Source organism: Salmo salar, chromosome 09 (genome assembly GCF_965601325.2).
Source record: "Salmo salar chromosome 09, fSalSal1, whole genome shotgun sequence".
Taxonomy (NCBI): Eukaryota; Metazoa; Chordata; class Actinopteri; order Salmoniformes; family Salmonidae; genus Salmo; species Salmo salar.
This window is the reverse complement of record NC_138299.1, coordinates 98,165,125-98,190,455: the sequence shown is the minus strand read 5'-3', so window position 1 is coordinate 98,190,455 and position 25,331 is coordinate 98,165,125. Positions and strand designations below refer to the sequence as shown.

At 40.7% G+C, this 25,331-nt stretch overlaps 1 protein-coding gene across 1 annotated transcript; it reads right to left on the bottom strand.

Annotated features, from left to right (window-relative positions):
• Window positions 1-7,736: 7,736 nt before the first annotated feature.
• On the bottom strand, window positions 7,737-23,926 carry LOC106612236 (homeobox protein EMX1). The gene is made up of 3 exons (XM_014213221.2): window positions 23,149-23,926; window positions 10,338-10,522; window positions 7,737-9,123 (listed from the first exon to the last, which is right to left on the bottom strand). The coding sequence occupies exons 1-3, from the start codon at window positions 23,489-23,491 to the stop codon at window positions 8,953-8,955; spliced, it is 699 nt and encodes a 232-aa protein (XP_014068696.1). The 5' UTR covers window positions 23,492-23,926; the 3' UTR covers window positions 7,737-8,952.
• Between the last annotated feature and the right edge of the window lie 1,405 nt (window positions 23,927-25,331).

The window sequence follows — 25,331 nt, the reverse complement described above, 5'->3', positions numbered from 1 at the left end:
GAGATGAGTTGAGTGGGGATACCTAAACCAGGGTGGCGTCCATAAAACTCTCATCCGCCCAGAGTCAATGAGCACCTGGAGAGATTTAGACTGGTCACCCCACAGCAGTATCACAAAAAAAAGGAGTGCGGTTGATGGGATTTAGAGGATTCCCAGTCTGGCTCACCAGAGTACTTGTACCTTCTACAGAAATAGGTATCTTAACTGGGCAGGTGGCTATATAATGTCCCACAGCACCACAGCACAGACAACTGTTGGAATTTAGCCCATGTGAACGTTCCCTAGGTGATAATCTAGCTCTGCCCAGTTGCATATTTTCCGGGGTATCTGACTCACCCGTCGCCGATGATTCTCGAGGGAGCTCGGGTGGCTTCGGATTCTCTCGGAACAACAGCCTTTAGGGACTTCCGTATTCCTTCGAAGATGAGCAAGCCACTGTGGATGAACGAGTGTGACCTTGGCCAGACCTCCTCTCACCCCTGCCTTCCCTTAGATGTCCATCAATTCTAATGTTGAGGGCGATGAGGGAATCGTGGTCCACCGGTAATTCCCGAGCAGCTAGCTCATCTTTTACCGCCTCAGATAATCTGTGAAGTAAGGTACCGAAAAGAGACTCCGGATTCCAGGCACTCTCGGTGGCCAACGTGTGAAAATCAACAGCGTAGTCTGCCACACTACGTGAGTCTTGACGTGATTCAAGAAGTTTTCGTGCCGCCTCTCTCCCTGATACCGGAGAATCAAACACCTTCCTCACCTCTGCCATGAAATCCTCCAGATGACGACAAATGTTGGATTGTTGCTCTCAAACTGCCGTAGCCCAGGAGAGCGCCCTTCCCGACATTAGTGTAATAAGATACGCTATCTTTGATCGGTCTGAAGGAAATGAAGATGGCTGTAGCTCAAAAATAAGAGAGCACTGAGAAAGAAAACCCAGGTACGAGGATCCCCAGAATATCACTCAGGAGGTAAGCGGGGTTCTCGGGGAGCCGGGGTAGGCTGTACAAACTCACCACTAATAGGGAAAAAGTTTGGGGTTCTCAGAGGTGGCAGGCTGCCTATGAGCTAACTCCCTGATTTGCTTCATAACAGCCTTAAACCCTTGGTCGTGGCATTCCGTCAGGGAATGAAGCCCTTCCAAAAGGTCCTGTAGTAACTCTTCATGCCTCCCAATGGTGGCTCCCTGCAGGGAGACAGCGTGGCGGAGCTGGTCCAAGTCTGCTGGGTCTGTCATGGCCAGTTCGTACTGTAAGGGCACAAGGCAAGACCCAGATGCAGGTGGTTTGAGTCTTGATATTTATTAAACAACAGGTTTTCCTCTAGGATTTTGCCTGTGCTTAGCTCCATTTCGTTTATTTTTTATCCTGAAAAACTACCCAGTCCTTATCGATTACAAGCACATCCATAACATGATGCAGCCACCACTATGCTTGAAAATATGGAGAGTGGTACTCAGCAATGTGTTGTATTTGTCCTGCCTGCTCCCGCTCTCGCTCTCTGGCACTCAAGGGCGGCAGGCTGCCCTTCATGACGCACACCTGTCACCATCATTACACGCAGCTGCCGGAATACTGGACTCATGTGGACTCCATTTCTTTGTTGATTGCCCCAGTTATATCTGTCTGTTCCTCCGTTGGTTCTCCGTGTCAGCATTGATGTCATTATTTTTCCCCTGTCCAGACGCTGTTCCTGTTCTGTTTCATGTCCATTGTTTGTTAAATGTTCACTCCCTGTACCAGCTTCGATCCCCACAGAATGCTGACACCACTAAAGGAAGCATCAGGGAGTTTGAGATTTTTGTTTTGGTTAGTGACGTCGGGTCCGGGTGCCGTTGCCAATGGAACTGGAGGTGCCTCAGCTAGCTCGCCGGGCTTCCAGGCCTTAGCTGGCTCGAGAGGTCTTCCTGCCTCGGTGTGCTCGTGAGGCGCCCACCCCATGTAATGCTTCAGCCAGCCCATGAGGCTCCCACGCCTCAGCCGGCTCATCAGGCTCCCACACCTCAGCCGACTCGTCAGGCTCCCACACCTCAACCAGCTCGCCAGGCTCCCATGCCTCAGCCGGCTCGCCAGGCTCCCACGCCTCTGCCAGCTTGTCGGGCTTCTAAACCTCAGCCAGCTTGTCCAGCGCCCATGCCTCGGCCATTTAAAACAGCCCCAGACCATTATTCCTCCTCCACCAAACTTACAGTTGACACTATGCATTGGGGCATGTAGCGTTCTCTTGGCATCCGCCAAACCCAGATTCGTCTGTCGAAATGCCAGATGGTGAAGCATTATTCATCACTCCAGAGAATGTATTTCCACTGCTCTAAAGTCCAATGGTGGCGAGCTTTACACCTCTCCAGTCAACGCTTGACATTGCGCATGTTGATCTTAGACTTGTGTGCAGCTGCTTGGCAATGGAAACCCATTTCATGAAGCTTCTGAATAATAGTTATTGTGCTGATGTTGTTTCCAGAGGCAGTTTGGTACTCGGCAGTGAGTGCTGCAACCGAGGAAAGACAATTTTCACACTCCATGTACTTCAACATTCGATGGTCCAGTTCTGTGAGCTTGTGTGGCTTACCACTTAATTTGACAAATTGACTTGTTGGAAAGGTGGCATCCTATGACGGTGCCACGTTGAAAGTCACTGAGCTCTTCAGTAAGGCCATTCTACTGACAATGTTTGTCTACAGATATTGTATGGCTGTGTGCTCGATTTTATATACTTGTCAGCAACGGGTGTGGCTGAAATAGCCAAATCCACTAATTTGAAGGGGTTTCCACATACTTTTGTGTATATATAGTGTATATCCTGATTGCCTAGTCACGTTAACCCTACCTACATGGACAAATGACCTCGACTAACATCATGGGAAAATCAAAAGAAATCAGCCAAGACCTAAGAAAAAAAATTGTAGACCTCCACAAGTATGGTTCATCCTTGGGAGCAATTTCCAAACGCCTGAAGGTACCACGTTCATCTGTACAAACAATAGTACGCAAATATGGGACCACCACCTGTGTGGTCCCATGGGAACACCATGGGACCACACAGCCGTCACACCGCTCAGGAAGGAGACACATTCTGTCTCCTAGAGATGAACATACTTTGCTGCGAAAAGTGCAAATCAATCCCAGAACAACAGCAAAGGACCTTGTGAAGATGGTGGAGGAAACAGGTACAAAAGAATCTATATCCACAGTAAAACGAGTCCTATAGCAACATAACCTGAAAGGCCGCTCAGCAAGGAAGAAGCCACTGCTCCAAAACCGCCATAAAAAAGCCAGACTACAGTTTGCAACTGCACATGGGGAAAAATATCATACTTTTTGGAGAAATGTCCTCTGGTCTGATGAATCAAATATAGAACTGTTTGGCCATAATGACCATCGTTATGTTTGGAGGAAAAAGGGGGAGGCTTGCAAGCCAAAGAACACCATCCCATCCCACCATCTTGGGGGGGGGGGGGGGGGGGCAGCATCATGTTGTGGGGGTGCTTTGCTGCAGGAGGGACTGGTGCACTTCACAAAATAGATGGCATCATGAGGAAGGGAATGTATGTGGATATATTGAAGCAACATCTCAAGACAGTCAGGAAGTTAAAGCTTGGTCGCAAATGGGTCTTCCAAATGGACAATGACCCCAAGCATTCTTCCAAAGTTGTGTCAAAATGGCTTAAGGATAACAAAGTCAAAGTATTGGGGTGGCCATCACAAAGCCCTGACCTCAATCCTATAGAACATTTGTGGGCAGAACTGTAAAAGCGTGTGCGAGCAAGGAGGCCTACAAACCTGACTCAGTTACACCAGCTCTGTCAGGAGGAATGGGCCAAAATTCACCCAAATTATTGTGGGAAGCTTGTGGAAGGCTACCCAAAACGTTTGACCTAAGTTAAACAATTTAAAGGCAATGCTACCAAATACTAATTGAGTGTACGTAAACTTCTGACCCACTAGGAATGTGATGAAAGAAATAAAAGCTGAAATAAATAATTCTCTCTACTATTTTTCTGACATTTCACATTCTTAAAATAAAGTGGTGATCCTAACTGACCTAAAACAGGGAATATTTACTAGGATTAAATGTCAGGAATTGTGAAAAACTGAGTTTAAATGTATTTGGCTAAGGTGTATGTAAACTTCCGACTTCAACTTTTAGCCTCATTATTGTTATTTTCTTGTGTTACTATTTCTTTTTTTATTCAGCAAATATTTTTCTCACTTTTTAATTCTGCATTGTTGGGAATGGGCTCGTAAGTAAGCATTTCATGGTAAAGTATACATCTTTTATATTCAGCACGTGACCAATACAATTTGATTTGATTGCTGAGCACAGCACTCACTAGCTGCAGCATTACAGGATAATGAATTATCCTCTGTCATAAAGATTGGGGTACATGACCTTGCTGATGGTGGGAATGGCTTGTCTCATTATTGAATGTAAATTTGCTGGACGGCTTTGATATCCGTCCATCATGATGAATTACACCTCATAGCACAACAAACTGATTTTAATACTATTACAGAAATATATTTTTATTTCCTTAAACATGCATACATCATTGTGTAAAAGCCAAACATTTTGGAATTACCCACAATCCTCTAAAAACAGAGACAAGTGGCACTATTAAGTACTCATAGCTTGCAAAAACTTTAGAATTCTATATGAGTACAACACAGCTCAGTAAATCAAGTGTTTTTTACTCAACATGTCTGACTGCTATTTCATTTTATTATTTCAAGTATTACACAATGGAATCAAGTAAGAACTACTTATTTAATATATGTTACATTGACTTTAAAATAATAATAATCATCATCATTTGTAAAAATCTATAATTTTAGATTAGCGGAACACACATAAATAAAGTTATATTTACTCAATAATCTAATATTTGTTAAGAACTCAAAAACATGAAGTGATAGAACACCTGATTGACTAGTGAGTATCACTTATATGATGTGAGTTCTACAGGCTGTTGGAGATGTTTGAGTAACCACTACTCAATTGCTTTAATGAGTAGGGCAATTACTTTTTATAATGTGTATGTGTGTGATAATTATTGTGTTATTGATCAAAATGAGACTAATTAATCCAAGTTTCCTGTGGTCCTCTTTTAGTACTGATTTTATAATCTAGCAAATATTTAAGTGCAACAATTTAAATGATCAAACAATATAATTCCTCCTAGGACCTAGTAGTTATACACTTCTGTAAACATGATTAATGCTGTTATGATGATTAAAGTCCTTCAGATACAACCAGCCTGCAGCAGAGGCAAGAGAGCATGAAGCTAGTTGTGTTTGGATTATGTAGCATGACCTGCTATAGAAATCTGGCAGGGCAATGGGTTAAAATAAATTGTCCTACTCTCTAAATATATGGCTCTAGAACAGACTATATTAAGTTGTCCCAACTCTCTAAATATATGGCTCACATATGGCTCTGGAAAATACTATAATAAATCTACTATTAAATAATCTACAATCTTCAAATCTATAATCTATTGTAGATTATGCCTACTATACCATACACCTATGCAATACTATAATATAATAAACTAATATACTATTATACTATACAATGCAATAATATACTATAATATACTATAATACAGTATACTGTACTGTACTATACAATATAATGCCATACCATACTGCACTGTACTATAATATACTATAATATAATATACTGTAGTATACTATACTGTACTGTACTGTACTGTACTGTACTGTACTATACAATAAAATATTATACTGTACTGTAACATACTCTACTATATTGTACTATATTATACTTTACTTTACTGTACTACGAGATACTATAATATAATAAACTATACTATATAGGCTACTATACTATATACTAAATATACTATAGATTAATCCCCATTCCAACAGTACCAATAAGATTATTTCGGATTACTAAAAGAGAGCTTGTTAGCATTCGATTTATACATCAAGCAGAACAGAAACAGCGGTATCAATTTATCAAACAAAATCCTAGCATCCATGAAAGTATGTAATTGAGTATGTAATTGAACCCTGAAAAAATATTCAGCCCCAATTACCGAGAATATGAATAGTTTGCTCCTACATTTTGTTCACAGTTGATGTGCCTATCTGCCGATAATGAGGCTGTCTATTGTAAAAAAGGTGATGAAAATGACGGAAATCTAACACCTCTCAATTGCTCGGGGCTTGAAGAATTAGTAGGTGTAAATCACAATGCATAAAGGTGATATGAATTAATTTTCCAGCTGGTAAAACACAGAACCGAAGGCCCAGCAGAGGCCCTACAAGCAATGTTTCATCGATCTACATTAATACAACCTGAATATCAAACATCGAATAGAATAAAACGTAGAATGAAATTAGGGACCATTTGAGTATTAAGAACAATGGCCCTAAATGATTGACCACTCAGAGGCCATGCTCCATATATCACTGATTATACTATATTGATATACATGTTACAGAATAAGTACGGAATAAGCAAGCTATATAGTAGTCCATATTCTTTTTGTTCTGTTCCAGGGTAGGCTAATGGTCACCTATTGTCCAAATAAAACGCATACTGTAACGCATACGCTGTTCGATCAGGCTTCAGTAATGACTCGAAATAAACTCATAACTATTCTTGGCTCACGCAAGACGTGTCTCTCTATTGCTCAAAGAAAGCCGTTTTAGTAAGGGGGTCATGTCGTGTTAGTAATAATAGCAGGGACGGGTTTTGACCTGTTGTTGGTTGATCGCTATGATTGTCTCTTTCCGAGCTGTATGGACGGTGTCCTGACGTAATTCCAAAACAAGGTTCTTCACGTGTGTTTCGGCATATCGGAAAAGGGTCAATTGTTTGCACATAGCAACATATCCTCATATCATGTATGTCAGTAGTCGGAATTTTGAAAAATCTTTTGTTTCTGACATACCTTTTCTGAAACTCTGCTGAAAGTATGCCTTATATATTTTCCGAACGATTAGAATCAATTTTATTTGTCATTCTCTAATTTTGCGGTTGTAAGTGTTGCATATGTCATTCGGTGTGTCCTGAAAGAAAAGCATCTCCCAGGCACAATAATATTTCTGGTGAAAAGTGTATTTTGAAGAGCACGATACGAACAGAGCGCGTTGTTTCATGTCGCTTTGAACTTGTCCTCGCATTTGACAAGTCCAGACGGAGAATACATTGAAAAGGGATTGGCCCAAACGTAATAGGCCTACTGCCGTCTAAAGAACCTCCTTATGTTTTATGTTTTCGTCAAAAAGTAATCTAGGCTAATTGTTAATAACAACCCTATTATAGCCTATGCATCATTTACGATAGGCCTAATAATAAAGGCTATCCGCCAACTGAATAAATGTCTGAAAAACACAGGCAACAGACCATTGGGGTTTGTTAGGGATAATATTTTTTTTTTTAAATAACAAAAGATAAAGATTTATAAACTATAACCACGGCTCTGTATATATGCTAGGCCTTCTGTACTTTATTTAAAATATATATTTTATTAATTTCATAAATATACGCTGAAGCCTTGACGTGTAGCTAAGATTATTCAACTGCAGCTCACAAAAAATATGAACAGCTGTTCTACAAAGGTGTAGACCAAATAACAAATAACAAATCGTCGTGTATCAAATTACTTTTCAAGTTCTGGGTCATTTAACCGATGTGTTTGTAGTTTGAAGTGATGACATGTCGACAATTATAGGATGTTGAAAATAGGTTAGAAAATGAACGCTTAGACATACTCGCACATAATAAATATCCGTAGATGTTTTTATTTTCCAAAGTCATCTGACCACACACAGAAAGTCCAAAAACCGTTCACTCTCAGGAGAAATGGGTTCAAAGAAAGAGGCCTACTTACAGTGCATTATTTCTAATCTATTTAAAACAAATGCAAATGTATATTCCACTACGAAGTGCTACATAACATTATATCTCAGGAATTGTAATGGTTGCTGAAATAAATGTAGTATTGAGGTACATTTGTTTTTCTTGTCATTCTTGTGGACAAGTTGTAATGTGCCTGCACTGTACATTCGACATGGTCTCAATATAATTTATCAAATATTTGTCAAAGGCAAAAACAAACGTGGAATGAATTTAAAGTAAGTAACAAACTAGACAAAAACAGCCTTTTTTTTAAATCCAGAGGAAACAAAACAAGGACAAAAGATGCATAGAATACCTTTTTTAGATTTGCATAAATACTTACAATTTAAATTGTACAAACTATTCCAATGTGAGAATCAAAAACATATTTCAGGGTAACATGGCATCAGTATGATTAATTGTCTGAAGTGGTGGTTACCAACTTTTCAGTGGGACTGGTGTAAAGACTATAATTAAGACAAACAAAATCCTAAACAGAATCAGCAGGTTCGTCAATAGCTATCATACCAATGGCTTATTTCTTACCACAACCATATTGTGCATATTTAGCATTGTACAAATACACATCAACAAACTGAAAACGCTAAAACAATAATGATGTTTTGTTAAATGTGAGTAAGGACAATCTAAAGTTCAGGTAGACAATAGAGTGGCAAACTGTATTGAACAATTCCTCCAAGTCAAACAGTCTCTCTTCAGTAGTTTGTGCTACCTCGGCAAGCAACATAGACCAAATGCAGATGTCCACCACATTTACAGCAGCCGGAGCTGTGTAATAACATGATAAACTTGGGTCAAAAACCCTTCAGCTACAAAATGTCAGATCTGTCTCTTTAACGATCAAACAAGAGTTCTTCTGTCCAACACGAAGAAGTCATTCTGATCGTTTTCATTAAAGTTGTTCATCTGTTTGCTCAACAACAGGTGGTGTCAAAGGTCAAATCAAATCAGGTGTTCAGAGGAGCACACAGACTGCCCATATTCAGACACAAGTCAGTCAGCAGTTGGTTAGTGTGTGTTCATGTTGAATGATTTATGACGGTTCAATCAAGGTGACAACGACGTACGTCAGTCCTCTGAGATGACATCGATGTCCTCGGGGCTACTGCCCTGGTGCGTAGCCACCCTCCAGCGGCTGACGTGCTGGCTTCCTTTCCTCTTCTGCTGCGACTCAGGTGACTCTTCCTCGAGCTTCTGTCTCTTGTGCTTCGTCCTCCTGTTCTGGAACCAAACCTTTACCTGGGAGAGAAAGGAGAGACATCACGTTTAGTACTGGAAGAAACAATGGTAAAATATAGAAGTGTGCTTGCTGTAAAAACTACTACAACTCGTTCTTCCTCTTCCATGAAATACTTTGAGAGAGCTGAAGCAAGCACACACATTTTCTTCAGTAAATGTACCTTTTCTAGTTATAGAATAATAATGCAAAGGGTCTGCATGTATCTCCCCTATGATTTTTAAGCGAAGCTTTTTTCAAAGTGTCATAGCAACAATGATTTTTGCCAAGACAATATTTCACAGGGGTGTAAAACTGTTAATGCTTCCATTTTCTTTCTATAACACTGCCAAACATTGCCTTGCCTAAGGCTTCACATATTGTCGTTCTTTACAGCTTTTTGCCATGCAAAGAGCATCACATTTTTATATTCATTTTCAGGCATTGTCTGGTTGTCATTTTTATATCCTATTTACGAGCTTGATTCAATTATTGCCCTAATTCTTTTGAAATTAAAAGTTCAGCACATCGCAATACTGTATTCCCAATGCCTAATATATTGCATGAGATGATTTCAAAGCCTGAATTGCTGTTGGTTAGCAGCGTGTTTCTGATGTGATTAGAGAAATTAGGTCATAAATAATAATTGTGAAATTAACTACATGATTTATTGGCATCACCTTGCCCATCCCCATAACTTCTGTAGGACAAACAACTTGTGGTTGAGAAACCTGGTTTTGCTATACGTTGGTGGAGAGGGTGTTGTGGAGTTCTGACTAAGAGTCTACTCATATCCGTTTCAGTGCTCTGGAATGCAGCCATGCCTTAAAGGCTCTGCATGGTAAATCCGACTTCTGCAGTGTCCGTACAGCATTTACTGTAAAACGGCCTCTGAAGTCAGGGCAGTGCTGTTGGGAAGGATGTTGTCAAGGAAGTGAGTTTGTGTTTATACAGGACCTGTCGCCCTCACATACCGTCAAGCAATCATGTCAATGCGGAGCTATACAGAGCCCTTCACATTGTTAAAGAATTTGGGAGGCGCACGGCGATGCGGTACGGAGCTCAATCTGACCTCCGCAAGCCTCGTGGCTCCATAATTGCGTCACACCCTCCATACAGAGCCTTCAACCACATTTTTGGATCAAGCATAAATTGGCTTTTAACCCCTAGGGGTTTAGAGCGCTTTAAAAACCATGTTAAGGGTGCGTTCAAGATTACTGTGCCCCCTCACACTCACCTGTGTCTCAGTGAGGCAGAGACCGCTGGCGAGCTGCTTCCGCTCTGCTCCCACCACATAGTGGTTCTTCTCAAAGGCCCTCTCCAGCCTGAGGAGCTGTGAGGGGGAGAAGGCTGTCCGGATGCGCTTTGGCTTGCGGGAGAAAGGCCCATGAAGGAGCAGGTTCTCTGGGCTGCTGTCCTCACCTGGAGAGAGGAGAGGAGGGAGAGGAAGTGGAGGGTTAGACTTAGGGTTGACAGACAGGAATGACACCGTTGCAGCTCTTGTTGTATGTGTAAAGAGATAAGCTAGAGTACACCAACTGTTGTACACCAACTGTTGTACACCAACTGTTGTACACCAACTGTTGTACACTAACTGTTGTACACTAACTGTTGTACAACTCAGCAAACTGATACTAATAGTTTGTTCGTAGGCTATGGTGTTGTTTTGTGATTAATAGCTGGTCCAATTACACCTCAAAAAGAGGGCAAAGCACTGACGAAGGAGGGCATCAGTGTTGAAACACATTGCATGTTGCTCTCTAGGTCACTATCAGCCATATCAATGTGCCCCGATGGGCTTCTTCACTTGACTCATCATTCATGACACTTTCCCATAACGTGAGTAATTGCTTCATGTACATGTAAAAGTTACTAATGTTAGGTTGTGATATCATCCTCCATTTCACAATGCCACCACGCCTCATTCCACATGCTTGTTCTAGTATGTCGACGGATTTATCGTTAAGGAGATGATATACTGTATGCATTACACATCACGTTTGAATGTCATCACATTTAGGAAACGGTAGTGTTGCATGACATCACAGTTAGGAAATAGCAGCGTTGAATGACATCACAGTCAGGAAATAGCAGCGTTGAATGACATCACAGTTAGGAAATAGCAGCGTCGCAAAATGTACATAGTGACATGTTGGTTCAGCCACCATGGACAACATCCATCTCCAGAACAATCTGAACTGGTGACAGATAAACGGACTGGGACTTTCAACAACGAGCCTATTGGTTACACACACACACACACACACACACACACACACACACACACACACACACACACACACACACACACACACACACACACACACACACACACACACACACACACACACACACAGAGAGAGATAGAGATACATTTGAAAGAAGAAACACCTCCCTGATTTATCATGGTCATGACCAATATTCCCTCTAATAGCTCCTCCCCCTGGGACTACTGGCAGAATATACACTGCTCAAAAAAATAAAGGGAACACTAAAATAACACATCCTAGATCTGAATGAATGAAATAATCTTATTAAATACTTTTTTCTTGACATAGTTGAATGTGCTGACAACAAAATCACACAAAAATAATCAATGGAAATCCAATTTATCAACCCATGGAGGTCTGGATTTGGAGTCACCCTCAAAATTAAAGTGGAAAACCACACATGTACATTTCTAGACATCTTTGAAAAGCCAGCCAGGTAAAGAGCTTTTTGCCTTAAAGGGGCAGTGTTGTATTTTGAGACAGGCTTGAATAAGCTAAGTAGCCAATAGGCAGAGGGTAGCACAATTTGTCTGATTATCTGTAATAATGGCATGGGAATAATGATGCATTTTATTTTGTAGAGTGGTTTCTTTCATCAAACAACACAACAACATGTTCAGTCACCTCCTTGTCTAAAGGACAAGTGAATAAACAGGTTAATGTCAAGCCCTGCATGTTTTTTTCAGAAGTCTCATGGAATGTAGGCCAACATTGAACACCACACATTGGCTGCTACTGTAGTCTGAATGACAGAACAGCTATTTCCATGTTAAAATGTTATGGGATGCATTTTCTCCATTGTTTTTGATGGTAGACCACTCTGGTAGGCCTACATTAGAATCAAATAGCCACAGTAGCCTACTTGACCACTGTTAACACTAACTTAAGAGGGTACAGCCTCAGTGTTCACAGTACACGCGCGCTGAAAGTTGTACAGAATTTTCACAACATTCAAGTTTCTGCTCAGCAGACCTGAAATTTGCTCAGTGCTGGGAATTTTTTGTTGTCGAGGGAACATTGGTTACGGCCCATCGAGAACACACAGAGGGCCTGTATAAGCATATGTTTATTGTGAGAGAAACGTATCTTTGCTATTGTGATCAAAGTGTTTAAAAATAAGATACTTTAATTAGGACATTGCGTTGTTGTGCAAAACGTAACAAAGACATGAATCACATGTATTGCTTTTTAATAGTACTGTAATTTAAAGTGAGTTATTCCATAAAGCTTTGTGAACACTTCTCATAGGCTAGACTCAATAAAAACCTTCAGAACTAGATTGTCTAGTTTCAATACTGATTCCCATTATTTCATTCAGAACTAGAGGGGTATTCTACCACTGTAGACGACAGGTTCATTCAGAACTAGAGGGGTATTCTACCACTGTAGACGACAGGTTCATTCAGAACTAGAGGGGTATTCTACCACTGTAGACGACAGGTTCATTCAGAACTAGAGGGGTATTCTACCACTGTAGACGACAGGTTCATTCAGAACTAGAGGGGTATTCTACCACTGTAGACGACAGGTTCATTCAGAACTAGAGGGGTATTCTACCACTGTAGACGACAGGTTCATTCAGAACTAGAGGGGTATTCTACCACTGTAGACGACAGGTTCATTCAGAACTAGAGGGGTATTCTACCACTGTAGAGCAGTTCAGGGACTTCACCTCTCTATATTGTGACATTAAGCTCATTTGTATACATGTAGGGCCTTTAGTGTATTCAACGCTGAGCATGAAACCTAAGCGTTCAGTAACGCCTCATATGACATCATACGTAAATATCTCGGGCTGGAAAAATGCAAAAAACAATTGTTGTGAAGACGAAGTCTTGTGCAATTAAGCAAATTGAATCGTATGAACATACCTGACTTCATTCAACACAGGGCAATAGTAAAATGTCCTTGTCTTTCAGTTTCATTGTGTACATGACTTTCTTCTCGCCACAGGCCCAACATCTGCCCTCCCAGGATTAGGGTTCGTTTATTAAAATGACACATAAAAAAAACTAAATATTTTACATAAGCAAATCCATCAATAAATGATTTGACCGCCACATGAAAAGGTTGTGCCTGGCTTGAAAAGAACCTTGCAGCACAAATATAACCTCAAACACGTGTACGCAAAAGTCGGTTACAGCTCGGCAGTTGAGGGACAGTGTGTGTGGGATGCATCGAAAGCTGTGAGCAATGAGGAGTCTGTCAAACCAAATGAATTGAATCAGCGACAGTAGGGCTACAGTGTCCAGCCACATTCATTCACATGCAAAACATGGACCGAAGATGGAGCATCCATGAAAGGAGATGGATACAGAGAAGCCATCAAACTGACCTTGACCTTGGACTAGCAAATACTGATGCTATGGTATACAAGCTTTGAAATCAACCAAAATGTGTACTGAATATAAGACTAAATGTACTATGGAAATACCTTGTTGTGATATTGCTATGATGAAACATTGTGTCTAAAAAAAAATTTTTTTAAATGATAATGTCACGCTAATATAAACCTAGTTAGAAACTGACCTGATACTCTCTACTACAGACAGTTAAATGAGTTCAAGGAAAGCACTGTCTGTGGAAACAACCATGTGTTTCTTCCCTAGCATAACATATGTGTTTATGGTCAACTCTTCATATCTTCTCTAGCAGGTCTGATATGACCTGCTGCACTACTCACAGACAACGGTTCTGAGTTACACATTGAGAGGTTGTGAAGAGTTTGATAGAGTCTGACATCAACTCCAGTTCATCTAGAAGCAGTCTTTCTTATTATTTTATTTAAACTAGGCAAGTCAGTTAAGAACACATTCTTATTTAAAATGATGGCCAACCAAAAGGCAAAAGGCCTCCTGCGGGGACAGGGGTTGGGAAATAAAATACAAAATATAGGACTAAAAAAAACACACATCACGACAAGAGAGAGAACACAACACTACATAAAGAGAGACCTAAAACAACAACATAGCAAGGCAGCAACACAGCATGGTAGCAACACAACATAACAACATGGAAGCAACACATTATTTGCAGGTAGCACCTGGTAATAGCACCTGGTAACAGCACCTGGTAATAGCACCTGGTAACAGCACCTGGTAATAGCACCTGGTAATAGCACCTGGTAATAGCACCTGGTAATAGCACCTGGTAATAGCACCTGGTAATAGCACCTGGTAACAGCACCTGGTAACAGCACCTGGTAACAGCACCTGGTAATAGCACCTGGTAATAGCACCTGGTAACAGCACCTGGTAATAGCACCTGGTAACAGCACCTGGTAACAGCACCTGGTAACAGCACCTGGTAATAGCACCTGGTAACAGCACCTGGTAATAGCACCTGGTAATAGCACCTGGTAACAGCACCTGGTAATAGCACCTGGTAATAGCACCTGGTAACAGCACCTGGTAATAGCACCTGGTAACAGCACCTGGTAATAGCACCTGGTAACAGCACCTGGTAATAGTAGCTAATAGTAGGTTTCCTCAGCTTATATGGGTATTGGTGGCTTTTTACAAGACAAAAAAAGAAGAAAGAAAAGTGACTACACCTTCTACTCAAAACAATGCTATAACAATGTTTTCCACCCATGCACAGCTTAATATACACTGAGTGGACAAAACATTAAGAACACCATCCTATTGAGTTGCACCCCTCCCCTTATGTCCAGAGAACTAGCCTCAATTCCTCAGGGCATGGACTCTACAAGGTGTAGAAAGCGTTCCACAGGGATGCTGGCCCATATTAACTTAAATGCTTCCCACAGCTGTGTTAAATTGGCTGGATGTCCTTTGGGTGTTGAACCATTGTTGATACACAAAGGAAACTGTTGAGCGTGAAAAACCCAGCAGTGTTGCAGTTCTTGATACAAACCGGTGTGCTTGGCACCTACTAACATACCCTGTTCAAAGGTACTTCAATCTTTTGTCTTGCCCATTCACCCTCTGAACGGCACACATAATAAACAATCCATGTCTCAGTTGTCTAAACAAGCTTGAAAAATCCTTCTTTGCCCTGTCTCCTCCCCTTCATCTACACGGCTTGAAGTGGATTTAACAAGTGACATCAATAAGGGTTCACCTGCTCAGTCTGTCAGGGGTCTCCAGTAGCTCACCACCCACCTATGAGTAGCTTGCCAAACAATTCTGAAAGTACATGTAATTTTCGTGTGTTCCACCGCATACTGTCATTAACAAATCTCACAAGCATCAGACAGTGCAAGCTCCCAGCTACTATCTAATTGACCCAACATTGACATTATACCACCCCTGGATAGCCACTATTGACTTAAAAAAGACAAACCTAACACCATATCTGCCAAGTAAATTCCAGCCATATTGCCCCTGTCGGTCTGTGTGGTGCGCCCGTTTGTCTATCACTCCGTGTGTGGCCATTTCATGTGATAACCATCTAGTGGGCTTACAGAAATAATTTCCCCAAAACGGTCTCAATTAAATGTTAACTGCAAAGTAGTCTTACCTGGCAGAAGTATATCACGGGTAGGTATATCATTTGTATCTATTATTTGTTATTTGCTAACTTTGGCATTAGAACCATCACTCGACCGGCAAATTATATCGCACATTCCTCACTCGCTAGATACGCAATTAAAGAGCCAGACGCGCAATTAAAGGGGAATTACACTCATAAATCCTAATATGTTCTTCAGGGCCTAAAAAAATGCTCTTCTGATGTGATCTCACTATTGACATGGACTCAGAACATCCAATTTCGTTGTTTCTCTATGAACAATTGTAATTTTGAGAGTGAAAAACAATAGTAATCAAAAACCAGGACAAATTAAACAGAAAACAGAATTTGAGAAAATATAAAGCAGAATTTGTGGAAAAAAACAGATTTTATAGGGCCCACCTTAGAGTTGTTTATTAACCCTTATTTTACCAGGTATATTGGCAAGAAAACATAGTGCACTATTTTCTCTTGTACACTAAGGACCTGGGGAAGAGCAGCAGAGGAGAAGAGAAGATTGTGCCTATATAATGGCTAGGAAAAAAATGTGTAGCTCGCGATATGCTAGAAAAGGTTGGAGACCCCTGCTCTTTGAACGTTAGCTAGCAGGACAGAATTCAAGGGCAGATTAGCCACTTGTCGCCTGATGCTCACAAGGCACTCTGATCTCTTTCCATGCTGGTTCTGGCTGGTGGTTTAGCCACTCAGATAGACAGTCAGACTGGCATCATCTGTCGTATGGCGTTAGTGGCGTAACCTCCACTCAAATCCCTCTGGAGAAGACTGAGACTGGGGAAAGAACTCACCAGGCTGAACACTAATGCTCAGTAGGAGTGCTGATCTAGGATCAGTTTAGCCTTATAGATCATAATAAATATAATAATATGTACTGGGCGACATGATCCTAAATCAACACTCCGACTCTGAGACTCTTTGTGAATACTAACCCTAAACTGTAAGGGTGGCTCAGCCCCAGCCACAGAGGGAATACCCTCCAGGGGATGAGCCTTCAACACTTTGGCCTGTACTCAGCGGGTGGGGGAACATGGGGGAACATGCCTCCAACATGACTACCAGGGAGCAGATGGCAGCGCCAGCCAGAGAACTGTGTTCATCACCAGTAACACCAGTCCCCTGGCACCAACAAGACTGGTCTTGTCAGCAGTGAGCTACACACTGGGTAGTGGTGGGGGCCAATCTCTCATTCTAACCCTAGATGGATGAATATGGAGGCAGTCGGATGGATGATGATAAATAAGAGGGAAGGATGGTGGTAAATAAGGGGGAAGGATGGTGGTAAATAAGGGGGAAGGATGGTGGTAAATAAGGGGGAAGGATGGTGGTAAATAAGGGGGAAGGATGGTGGTAAAAAAAGGGGAAGGATGGTGGTAAATAAGGGGGAAGGATGGTGGTAAATAAGGGGGAAGGTTGGTGGTAAATAAGGGGGAAGGATGGTGGTAAATAAGGGGGAAGGATGGTGGTAAATAAGGGGGAAGGTTGGTGGTAAATAAGGGGGAAGGATGGTGGTAAATAAGGGGGAAGGATGGTGGTAAATAAGGGGGAGGATGGTGGTAAATAAGGGGGAGGATGGTGGTAAATAAGGGGGAAGGATGGTGATAAATAAGGGGGAAGGATGGTGGTAAATAAGGGGGAAGGATGGTGATAAATAAGGGGGAAGGATGGTGGTAAATAAGGGGGAAGGATGGTGGTAAATAAGGGGGAAGGATGGTGGTAAATAAGGGGGAGGATGGTGAGGATGGTCTATTTCCATATAAAGTAGGGGAAGGATGGTCTATTTCCATATAAAGTAGGGGAAGGATGGTCTATTTCCATATAAAGTAGGGGAAGGATGGTCTATTTCCATATAAAGTAGGGGAAGGATGGTCTATTTCCATATAAAGTCGGGGAAGGATGGTCTATTTCTATATAAAGTAGGGGAAGGATGGTCTATTTCCATATAAAGTAGGGGAAGGATGGTCTATTTCCATATAAAGTCGGGGAAGGATGGTCTATTTCTATATAAAGTAGGGGAAGGATGGTCTATTTCTATATAAAGTAGGGGAAGGATGGTCTATTTCCATATAAAGTAGGGGAAGGATGGTCTATTTCCATATAAAGTAGGGGAAGGAAGGTCTATTTCCATATAAAGTAGGGGAGGATGGTCTATTTCCATATAAAGTAGGGAAAGGATGGTCTATTTCCATATAGAGTAGGGGGAGGATGGTCTATTTCCATATAAAGTAGGGGAAGGATGGTCTATTTCTATATAAAGTAGGGGAAGGATGGTCTATTTCCATATAAAGTAGGGGAAGGATGGTCTATTTCCATATAAAGTCGGGGAAGGATGGTCTATTTCCATATAAAGTAGGGGAAGGATGGTCTATTTCCATATAAAGTAGGGAAAGGATGGTCTATTTCCATATAAAGTAGGGGAAGGATGGTCTATTTCTATATAAAGTAGGGGAAGGATGGTCTATTTCCATATAAAGTAGGGGAAGGATGGTCTATTTCCATATAAAGTAGGGGAAGGATGGTCTATTTCCATATAAAGTAGGGAAAGGATGGTCTATTTCCATATAAAGTAGGGGAAGGATGGTCTATTTCCATATAAAGTAGGGGAAGGATGGTCTATTTCCATATAAAGTAGTGGAAGGATGGTCTATTTCTATATAAAGTAGGGGAAGGATGGTCTATTTCCATATAAAGTAGGGGAAGGATGGTCTATTTCCATATAAAGTAGGGGAAGGATGGTCTATTTCCATATAAAGTAGGGGAAGGATGGTCTATTTCCATATAAAGTAGGGGAAGGATGGTCTATTTCTATATAAAGTAGGGGAAGGATGGTCTATTTCCATATAAAGTATACGTATAGAGAAATAATAGTTTTTTCTTTCTCTTTGAATATGAAAAGGAAACTATCAATACAAAAATTATAATCTACTATATTAGGATTATGCAAATAATGATAACGTTTTATCCTCCTCATGCAATCCATCTTTATCTGACTGTGGTTGATTGATTGATTGATTGATTGTTTGTTTTTCTGTCTGGTTATAAACAAAAGGAATAAACGACAAGAAGAAGAGGAATATTCTATGAACTATCCAATATGTTTGGAAAATAATGTTTACAATGCACTGTTATCCTATAAGTTAACTTCCAACATGTATCTCCTGGCATTCAACACCTCTGAATGAATAAAAATGTGTCAAAACAAACCTCCAGACCATCAGACCACGAGATGGGTGAATTTTACTGTCTGCCTTCCTTCCTGGTAATAACAATCCCATAACAATCCCATACACACTGAAATGCACCCCAACGGCTACACAATTAAATGCACCCCAACGGCTACACAATGAAATGCACCCCAAAGGCTACACAACGAAATGCACTGAAATGCACCCCAAAGGCTACACACCGAAATGCACTGAAATGCACCCCAAAGGCTACACACTGAAATGCACCCCAACGGCTACACACTGAAATGCACCCCAACTGCTACACACTGAAATGTACCCCAAAGGCAACACAATGAAATGCACCCCAAAGGCTACACAACGAAATGCACTGAAATGCACCCCAAAGGCTACACACCAAAATGCACTGAAATGCACCCCAAAGGCTACACACTGAAATGCACCCCAAAGGCTACACACCGAAATGCACTGAAATGCACCCCAAAGGCTACACACTGAAATGCACCCCAAAGGCTACACACCGAAATGCACTGAAATGCACCCCAAAGGCTACACACTGAAATGCACCCCAACTGCTACACACTGAAATGTACCCCAAAGGCTACACACTGAAATGCACCCCAAAGGCTACACACTGAAATGTACCCCAAAGGCTACACACCAAAATGCACTGAAATGCACCCCAAAGGCTACACACTGAAATGCACCCCAAAGGCTACACACCGAAATGCACTGAAATGCATCCCAAAGGCTACACACTGAAATGCACCCCAAAGGCTACACACCGAAATGCACTGAAATGCACCCCAAAGGCTACACACTGAAATGCACCCCAACTGCTACACACTGAAATGTACCCCAAAGGCTACACACTGAAATGCACCCCAAAGGCTACACACTGAAATGTACCCCAAAGGCTACACACCAAAATGCACTGAAATGCACCCCAAAGGCTACACACTGAAATGCACCCCAAAGGCTACACACCGAAATGCACTGAAATGCATCCCAAAGGCTACACACTGAAATGCAACCCAAAGGCTACACATTGAAATGCACCCCAACGGCTACACACTGAAATGTACCCCAAAGGCTACACATTGAAATGCACCCCAAAGGCTACACACTGAAATTCACTGAAATGCACCCAAAAGCCTACACACTGAAATGCAAACCAAAGGCTACACACTGAAATGTACCCCAAAGGCTACACACTGAAATGCACTGAAATGCAACCCAAAGGCTACACACTGAAATGCAACCCACACACTGAAATGTACCCCAAAGGCTACACACTGAAATGCACTGAAATGTACCTCAAAGGCTACACACTTAAAGGCAACCCAAAGGCTACACACTGAAATGTACCCCAAAGGCTACACACCGAAATGCACCCCAAACGCTACACACTGAAATGCACCCCAACGGCTACACACTGAAATGCACCCCAAAGGCTACACACCGAAATGCACTGAAATGCACTCCAAAGGCTACACACTGAAATGCACCGCAATTTCAATAAGTGCTCACATGTGTAGGACCTAAGATCCTGTTATACTGTGCTGTTCTCAATCCCTCTCTCTCTCTCTCTCTCTCTCTCTCTCTCTCTCTCTCTCTCTCTCTCTCTCTCTCTCTATCAACCTCTCTCAACCTCTCTCAATCTCTCTCTCTCAACCTCTCAGGAAGTGGGGGAGTAAGAAATAAAATCAATCTCCCATCCATCCATCCATCTCTAACAGTAAGTGACAGTCATGATGGCTAATCCTCTCCTCTCAATCCTCCGGTCTGTAGTTAGCCTTGTCTAAACACTAGTTTTCATGGTTATTGGACACCATCAGTGAGTGGATCTGCTGTGTCTGTAAACAAAGACACTTTATCTGAGCTCCTGATCTGAGCAACAGTGACAACAACCTCTGACTCCCACTGATTACCTGACTGAGGTACACCCTGAAGGTTATCCGGTAAAGAGGAGGAGTGCTGATCTAGGATCAGATTCCCCCCTTTGTCCTTATAATCTTATTCATTAATGATCTAAAAGGCTAAACTGATCCCAGATCAGCACTCCTACTCTGAGACACTGTGAATACGGCCCTGGGCTGGCTGGTCAGAGTGTAACATACCTGAGAGCACACCTGATGTGGCTAACCACTGTTGTCCACTGAGTCAATGAGATGAGCGTTGAAAGTTATTGATCTGTCTGGTTTAACAAATTGCTTTGTTTTTGAAGACCACCCAGCATCAGTTAGTAAGGATGTTCACCATTTCTTGCATATATGCACTGCAAATAGCTTGAATGAGAAGATTTAAGGTTTTGGTCACTGAATACTGAGATTTTCCAATATTCCATTTCTCTCATGGCTTTGTTTGGTTGCTAAAGCTGGTCCATTTTCAAATAGTTATTGTCTTATCAGAAATGGGCAGCCGTTAAATCTAAAGTAGAACACAAAGCAAATGAATTGAATTAAATAGTATTATTATTTTTGTTATTATTTGTTTATTGTTTATTATTGCTGTTTTTATTTGTAATAATACTATAATATTATTATAAACTAATAATACTACAATATTCCTGTCTCTTGTTACTTGTCATTAAAATAACTTTCATATTAAATAATTATTAGTTCATTATATCTAAATATTTGAGAAACAAAAATCTTTATAATCAGTGGTGTAAAGTACTTAAGTAAAAGTACCATTTCAGTATTTTTAGGGAGCGTTATCTGTACTTTACTATTTATATTTTTGACTAATTTTACTTCACTACATCCCTAAAGAAAATCATGTACATTCTACTCCATATATTTTCCCTGACAACCAGAAGTACTCGTTACATTTCGAATGCTTTGCAGGACAGGAAAATAGTCTAATTCACAGACTTATCAAGAGAACATCCCTGGTCATCCCTACTGCGTCTGATCTGGTGGACTCACTAAACACAAATGCTTCGTTTGTAAATGATGTCTGAGTGTTGCAGTGTGCCCCCTGGCTATCCGTACATTTAAAAAACAAGAAAATCGTTCCGTCTAGTTTGCTTAATAGAAGGTATGTGAAATGATTTATACTTTTACTTTTGATACTTAAGCATATTTTAGCAATTACATTTACTTTTGATACTTAAGTATATTTAATATATTTAAAACAAAATACTTTTAGACTACTCAAGTCTTATGTTACTGGGTGACTTTAACTTTTACTTGAGTCATTTTCTTTTAAGGTATCTATACTTTTACTCAAATATGACAATTGGTTACTTTTTCCATCACTGCTGATAATTAACTTTCTGAATAATGCAAAACCTAAAACGAATGGGTAGGCAAAAGGAAAAAAATAATTAATTAAAGGCCTATTTGTTAGATAAATATTGTTCTTATTTTATATTATTTTATTTGTATAATTGCATAGAGCTTACAAATTTAAATCACAATTAATTGACCCTAGTATTATTATTCAACATATTAGACTATTGATCTCCTAACAACTTTTTGGGAACATACATTATAAGAAAGTGCAATGATTTTGATGTGCATTTTAAATGAATAAAAATAAACAATATAGTCTACTTGAATTAAAACATATTAATGTTCCAAAATTAAACTATTGAAATGTTATAGGTTTTTAAAAAGTTGTTTTAAGCTACGGGCGGGTGAAAATCCTGGGTGCGATGTTTTACGTTTATTTAAATGCATCCATTCTCTGAAATGTGCCAATAATGCATAGACCTAACTTAAAAAGAAAAAAGACTTCAAATATAAATAGTAAAAGCTATAGTTGGATGTTGAAACTTTTTTCTCTCCAAACAGATTTCAGTAGTTGTAATAATTTGTTTTTGTTGCTTTACCCTTTTAATAAATGATTTGTATCCTGAATAAAATACCATCCCTAACCATGTTACATGTTCAGGGATCAATCAGGACATTTCTTCCATCAGTCAACTAGAGTTCTCATTTCTGATGCGTACACTCGTTGTAATTTAGCTCCTGCATAATATGTCCCTATATGTTCCTTCATCAATCATGCAAGGATATGCAAGGATATGCCCAAACATATGATATTATTGAAAATAACTTTGTTAATATTCATTAAATTAAAGAATTTGTTCGCTTACCTTGGAACCTATGACCGAGATATCTGTTTCGAAGAACCCACGGGTAGAAATTCAACGTGTCTCTCTGATGCGGGTTGAAGAAAGGCTGCGATGGAAGCTGGAGAGGATGCAGGGGCAGACCGGAGTTCCCTGTGTGTGTACCCGGGTCAGGGAACATCATGTCTGGACTGCCGTATAAAGTCCTGCCGGAGTTCTGGAAACAACTCCCAAAGGGCGCCGGGTGAATTGATTCCACGAACCTCAACGCTGTGGGTCTGATCGGTTCGTCCCCGTTAGTCGAAGAGTTCACGTCTTTCCCAACAAGGGATTCGATGGTAAAACATTTCTTACTATGTTGGTACATGATCAAAAATAGGCAATAGTTTATATATTTCTAATAATATATTCAATAACACTGTTATAAAACAGGTGATGCAAAAGAAAACCTCACAACAGCAGTAGTAGAACAGTTCCCGGGAAATCCATAACTCGCAGTCCCTTGCGCCTGCAAATCGTGTTGCCTGTATCCGTGGACCCCTGGAAGCGGGTTGCCTGTAGAGCAAGTTCACTTGTCTCCGAACCTTGTCTTCAGTAGGTTATCGACCGGATTTCTCTGCTTTAACAATCTGCCCAAAAAAAATCAAGTTTCGGTTCTAGATACCACTGCAGCGTCAGATTTATTAGTCTGTGATTATGTTTATGACAGTCTGGCTCTTGTCTCAGTCTCATCACTCCTGGAAAGAAATGTTGTACTGTGCTGTATTAGGAGCCAGGATCAGTAGGCTAAGCCTTGACAAAAAGCCTGTCACTCGTCAGACTCAATACCTGCCCTCCACTGTCGCTGACATAGGTGTGGTGGGCATGCGCAGATAGGACCGTGTAGTCTAGCACAACAGCCATTTTGTAAATCTAAATGAGTGGCTTCTGCTTTATTGAAATTACTTGTGACTAATAGCCTATCGATATGCGTTTATTTCAATGTTGCAAAGTGATATTATATTAAATCAGAAGAAACATAATATGAAGGATTTTCTTGTTAATGATTTAGTAATTATAACAAGTTTATTATGCCCTATGTCGTCTTGTCATCCCCCAAATGGTCCCTAAAATCTATGAAATTAGCCACCTAACTGAAAATAATAGACAAGGTTCTCACACAAAATTATTCTGGTAATGTATCCTACAGCCCATAGCTGACAGTTGCACCTGTATGTTGATTGATCAATTTAATTCTAGGTCAAAGATCAGACTAGTCCAAACCTTTAAAGCCACTTCTATCAATTTAAACATGATAATTCTAGGGATTAGCTACAAAATATCTCTGAGGTTTACTATGATTTCTTTATATTTATCAAGGTATCCAAAACAACTGTGGACTAAAAGTATTTTAAAGTGCATTCGGGAAAGTATTCAGACCCTTTCTCTTTTTCCACATTTTGTTATGTTACAGCCTTATTCTAAAATGGATGAAAAAAAAATCCTCATCAATCTACACACAATATCCCATAAAATGACAAAGCAAAAACAGTTTTTTTGAAATACCTTATTTACATAAATATTCATACCCTTTGCTATGAGACTCAAAATGGAGCTCAGGTGCATCCTGTTTCAATTTATAATCCTTGAGATGGTTCTACAACTTGATTGGAGTCCACCTGTGGTAAATTAAATTGATTGGACATGATTTGGAAAGGTACACACGCCTGTCTATATAAGGTCCCACGGTTGACAGTGCATGTCAGAGCAAAAACCAAGCCATGAGGTCGAAGGAATTGTCCGTAGAGCTCTGAGACAGGATTGTGTCGAGGCACAGATCTGGGGAAGGGTACCAACACATTTCTGCAGCATTGAAAGTCCCCAAGAACACAGTGACCTCCATCATTCTTAAATGGAAGAAGTTTGGAACCACCAAGACTCTTCCTAGAGCTGGCCGCCCGGCCAAACTGAGCAATAGGGGGAGAAGGGCCTTGGTCAGGGAGGTGACCAAGAACCTGATGGTCACTCTGAAAGAGCTCTAGAGTTCCTCTGTGGAGATGGACAACCATCTTTGCAGCACTCCACCAATCAGGCCTTTATGTTAGAGGGGCCAGACAGAAGCCACTCCTCAGTAAAAGGCCCATGACAGCCCGCTTGGAGTTTTCCAAAAGGCTCCTAAAGGACTCTCGGACCATGAGAAACAAGATTCTCTGGTCTGATGAAACCAA

Bases quoted from the DNA above. Each gene is read 5' to 3' on its own strand.
- LOC106612236 (XM_014213221.2), bottom strand. From the start codon at position 23,491: ATGTACCAACATAGTAAGAAATGTTTTACCATCGAATCCCTTGTTGGG. The intron at 10,523-23,148 runs GTAAGCGAACAA...TCCTCTCTCCAG, and splicing joins TCTCGGTCATAGGTTCCAAG to GTGAGGACAGCAGCCCAGAG. The intron at 9,124-10,337 runs GTGAGTGTGAGG...TTTCTCTCCCAG, and splicing joins TCTGCCTCACTGAGACACAG to GTAAAGGTTTGGTTCCAGAA.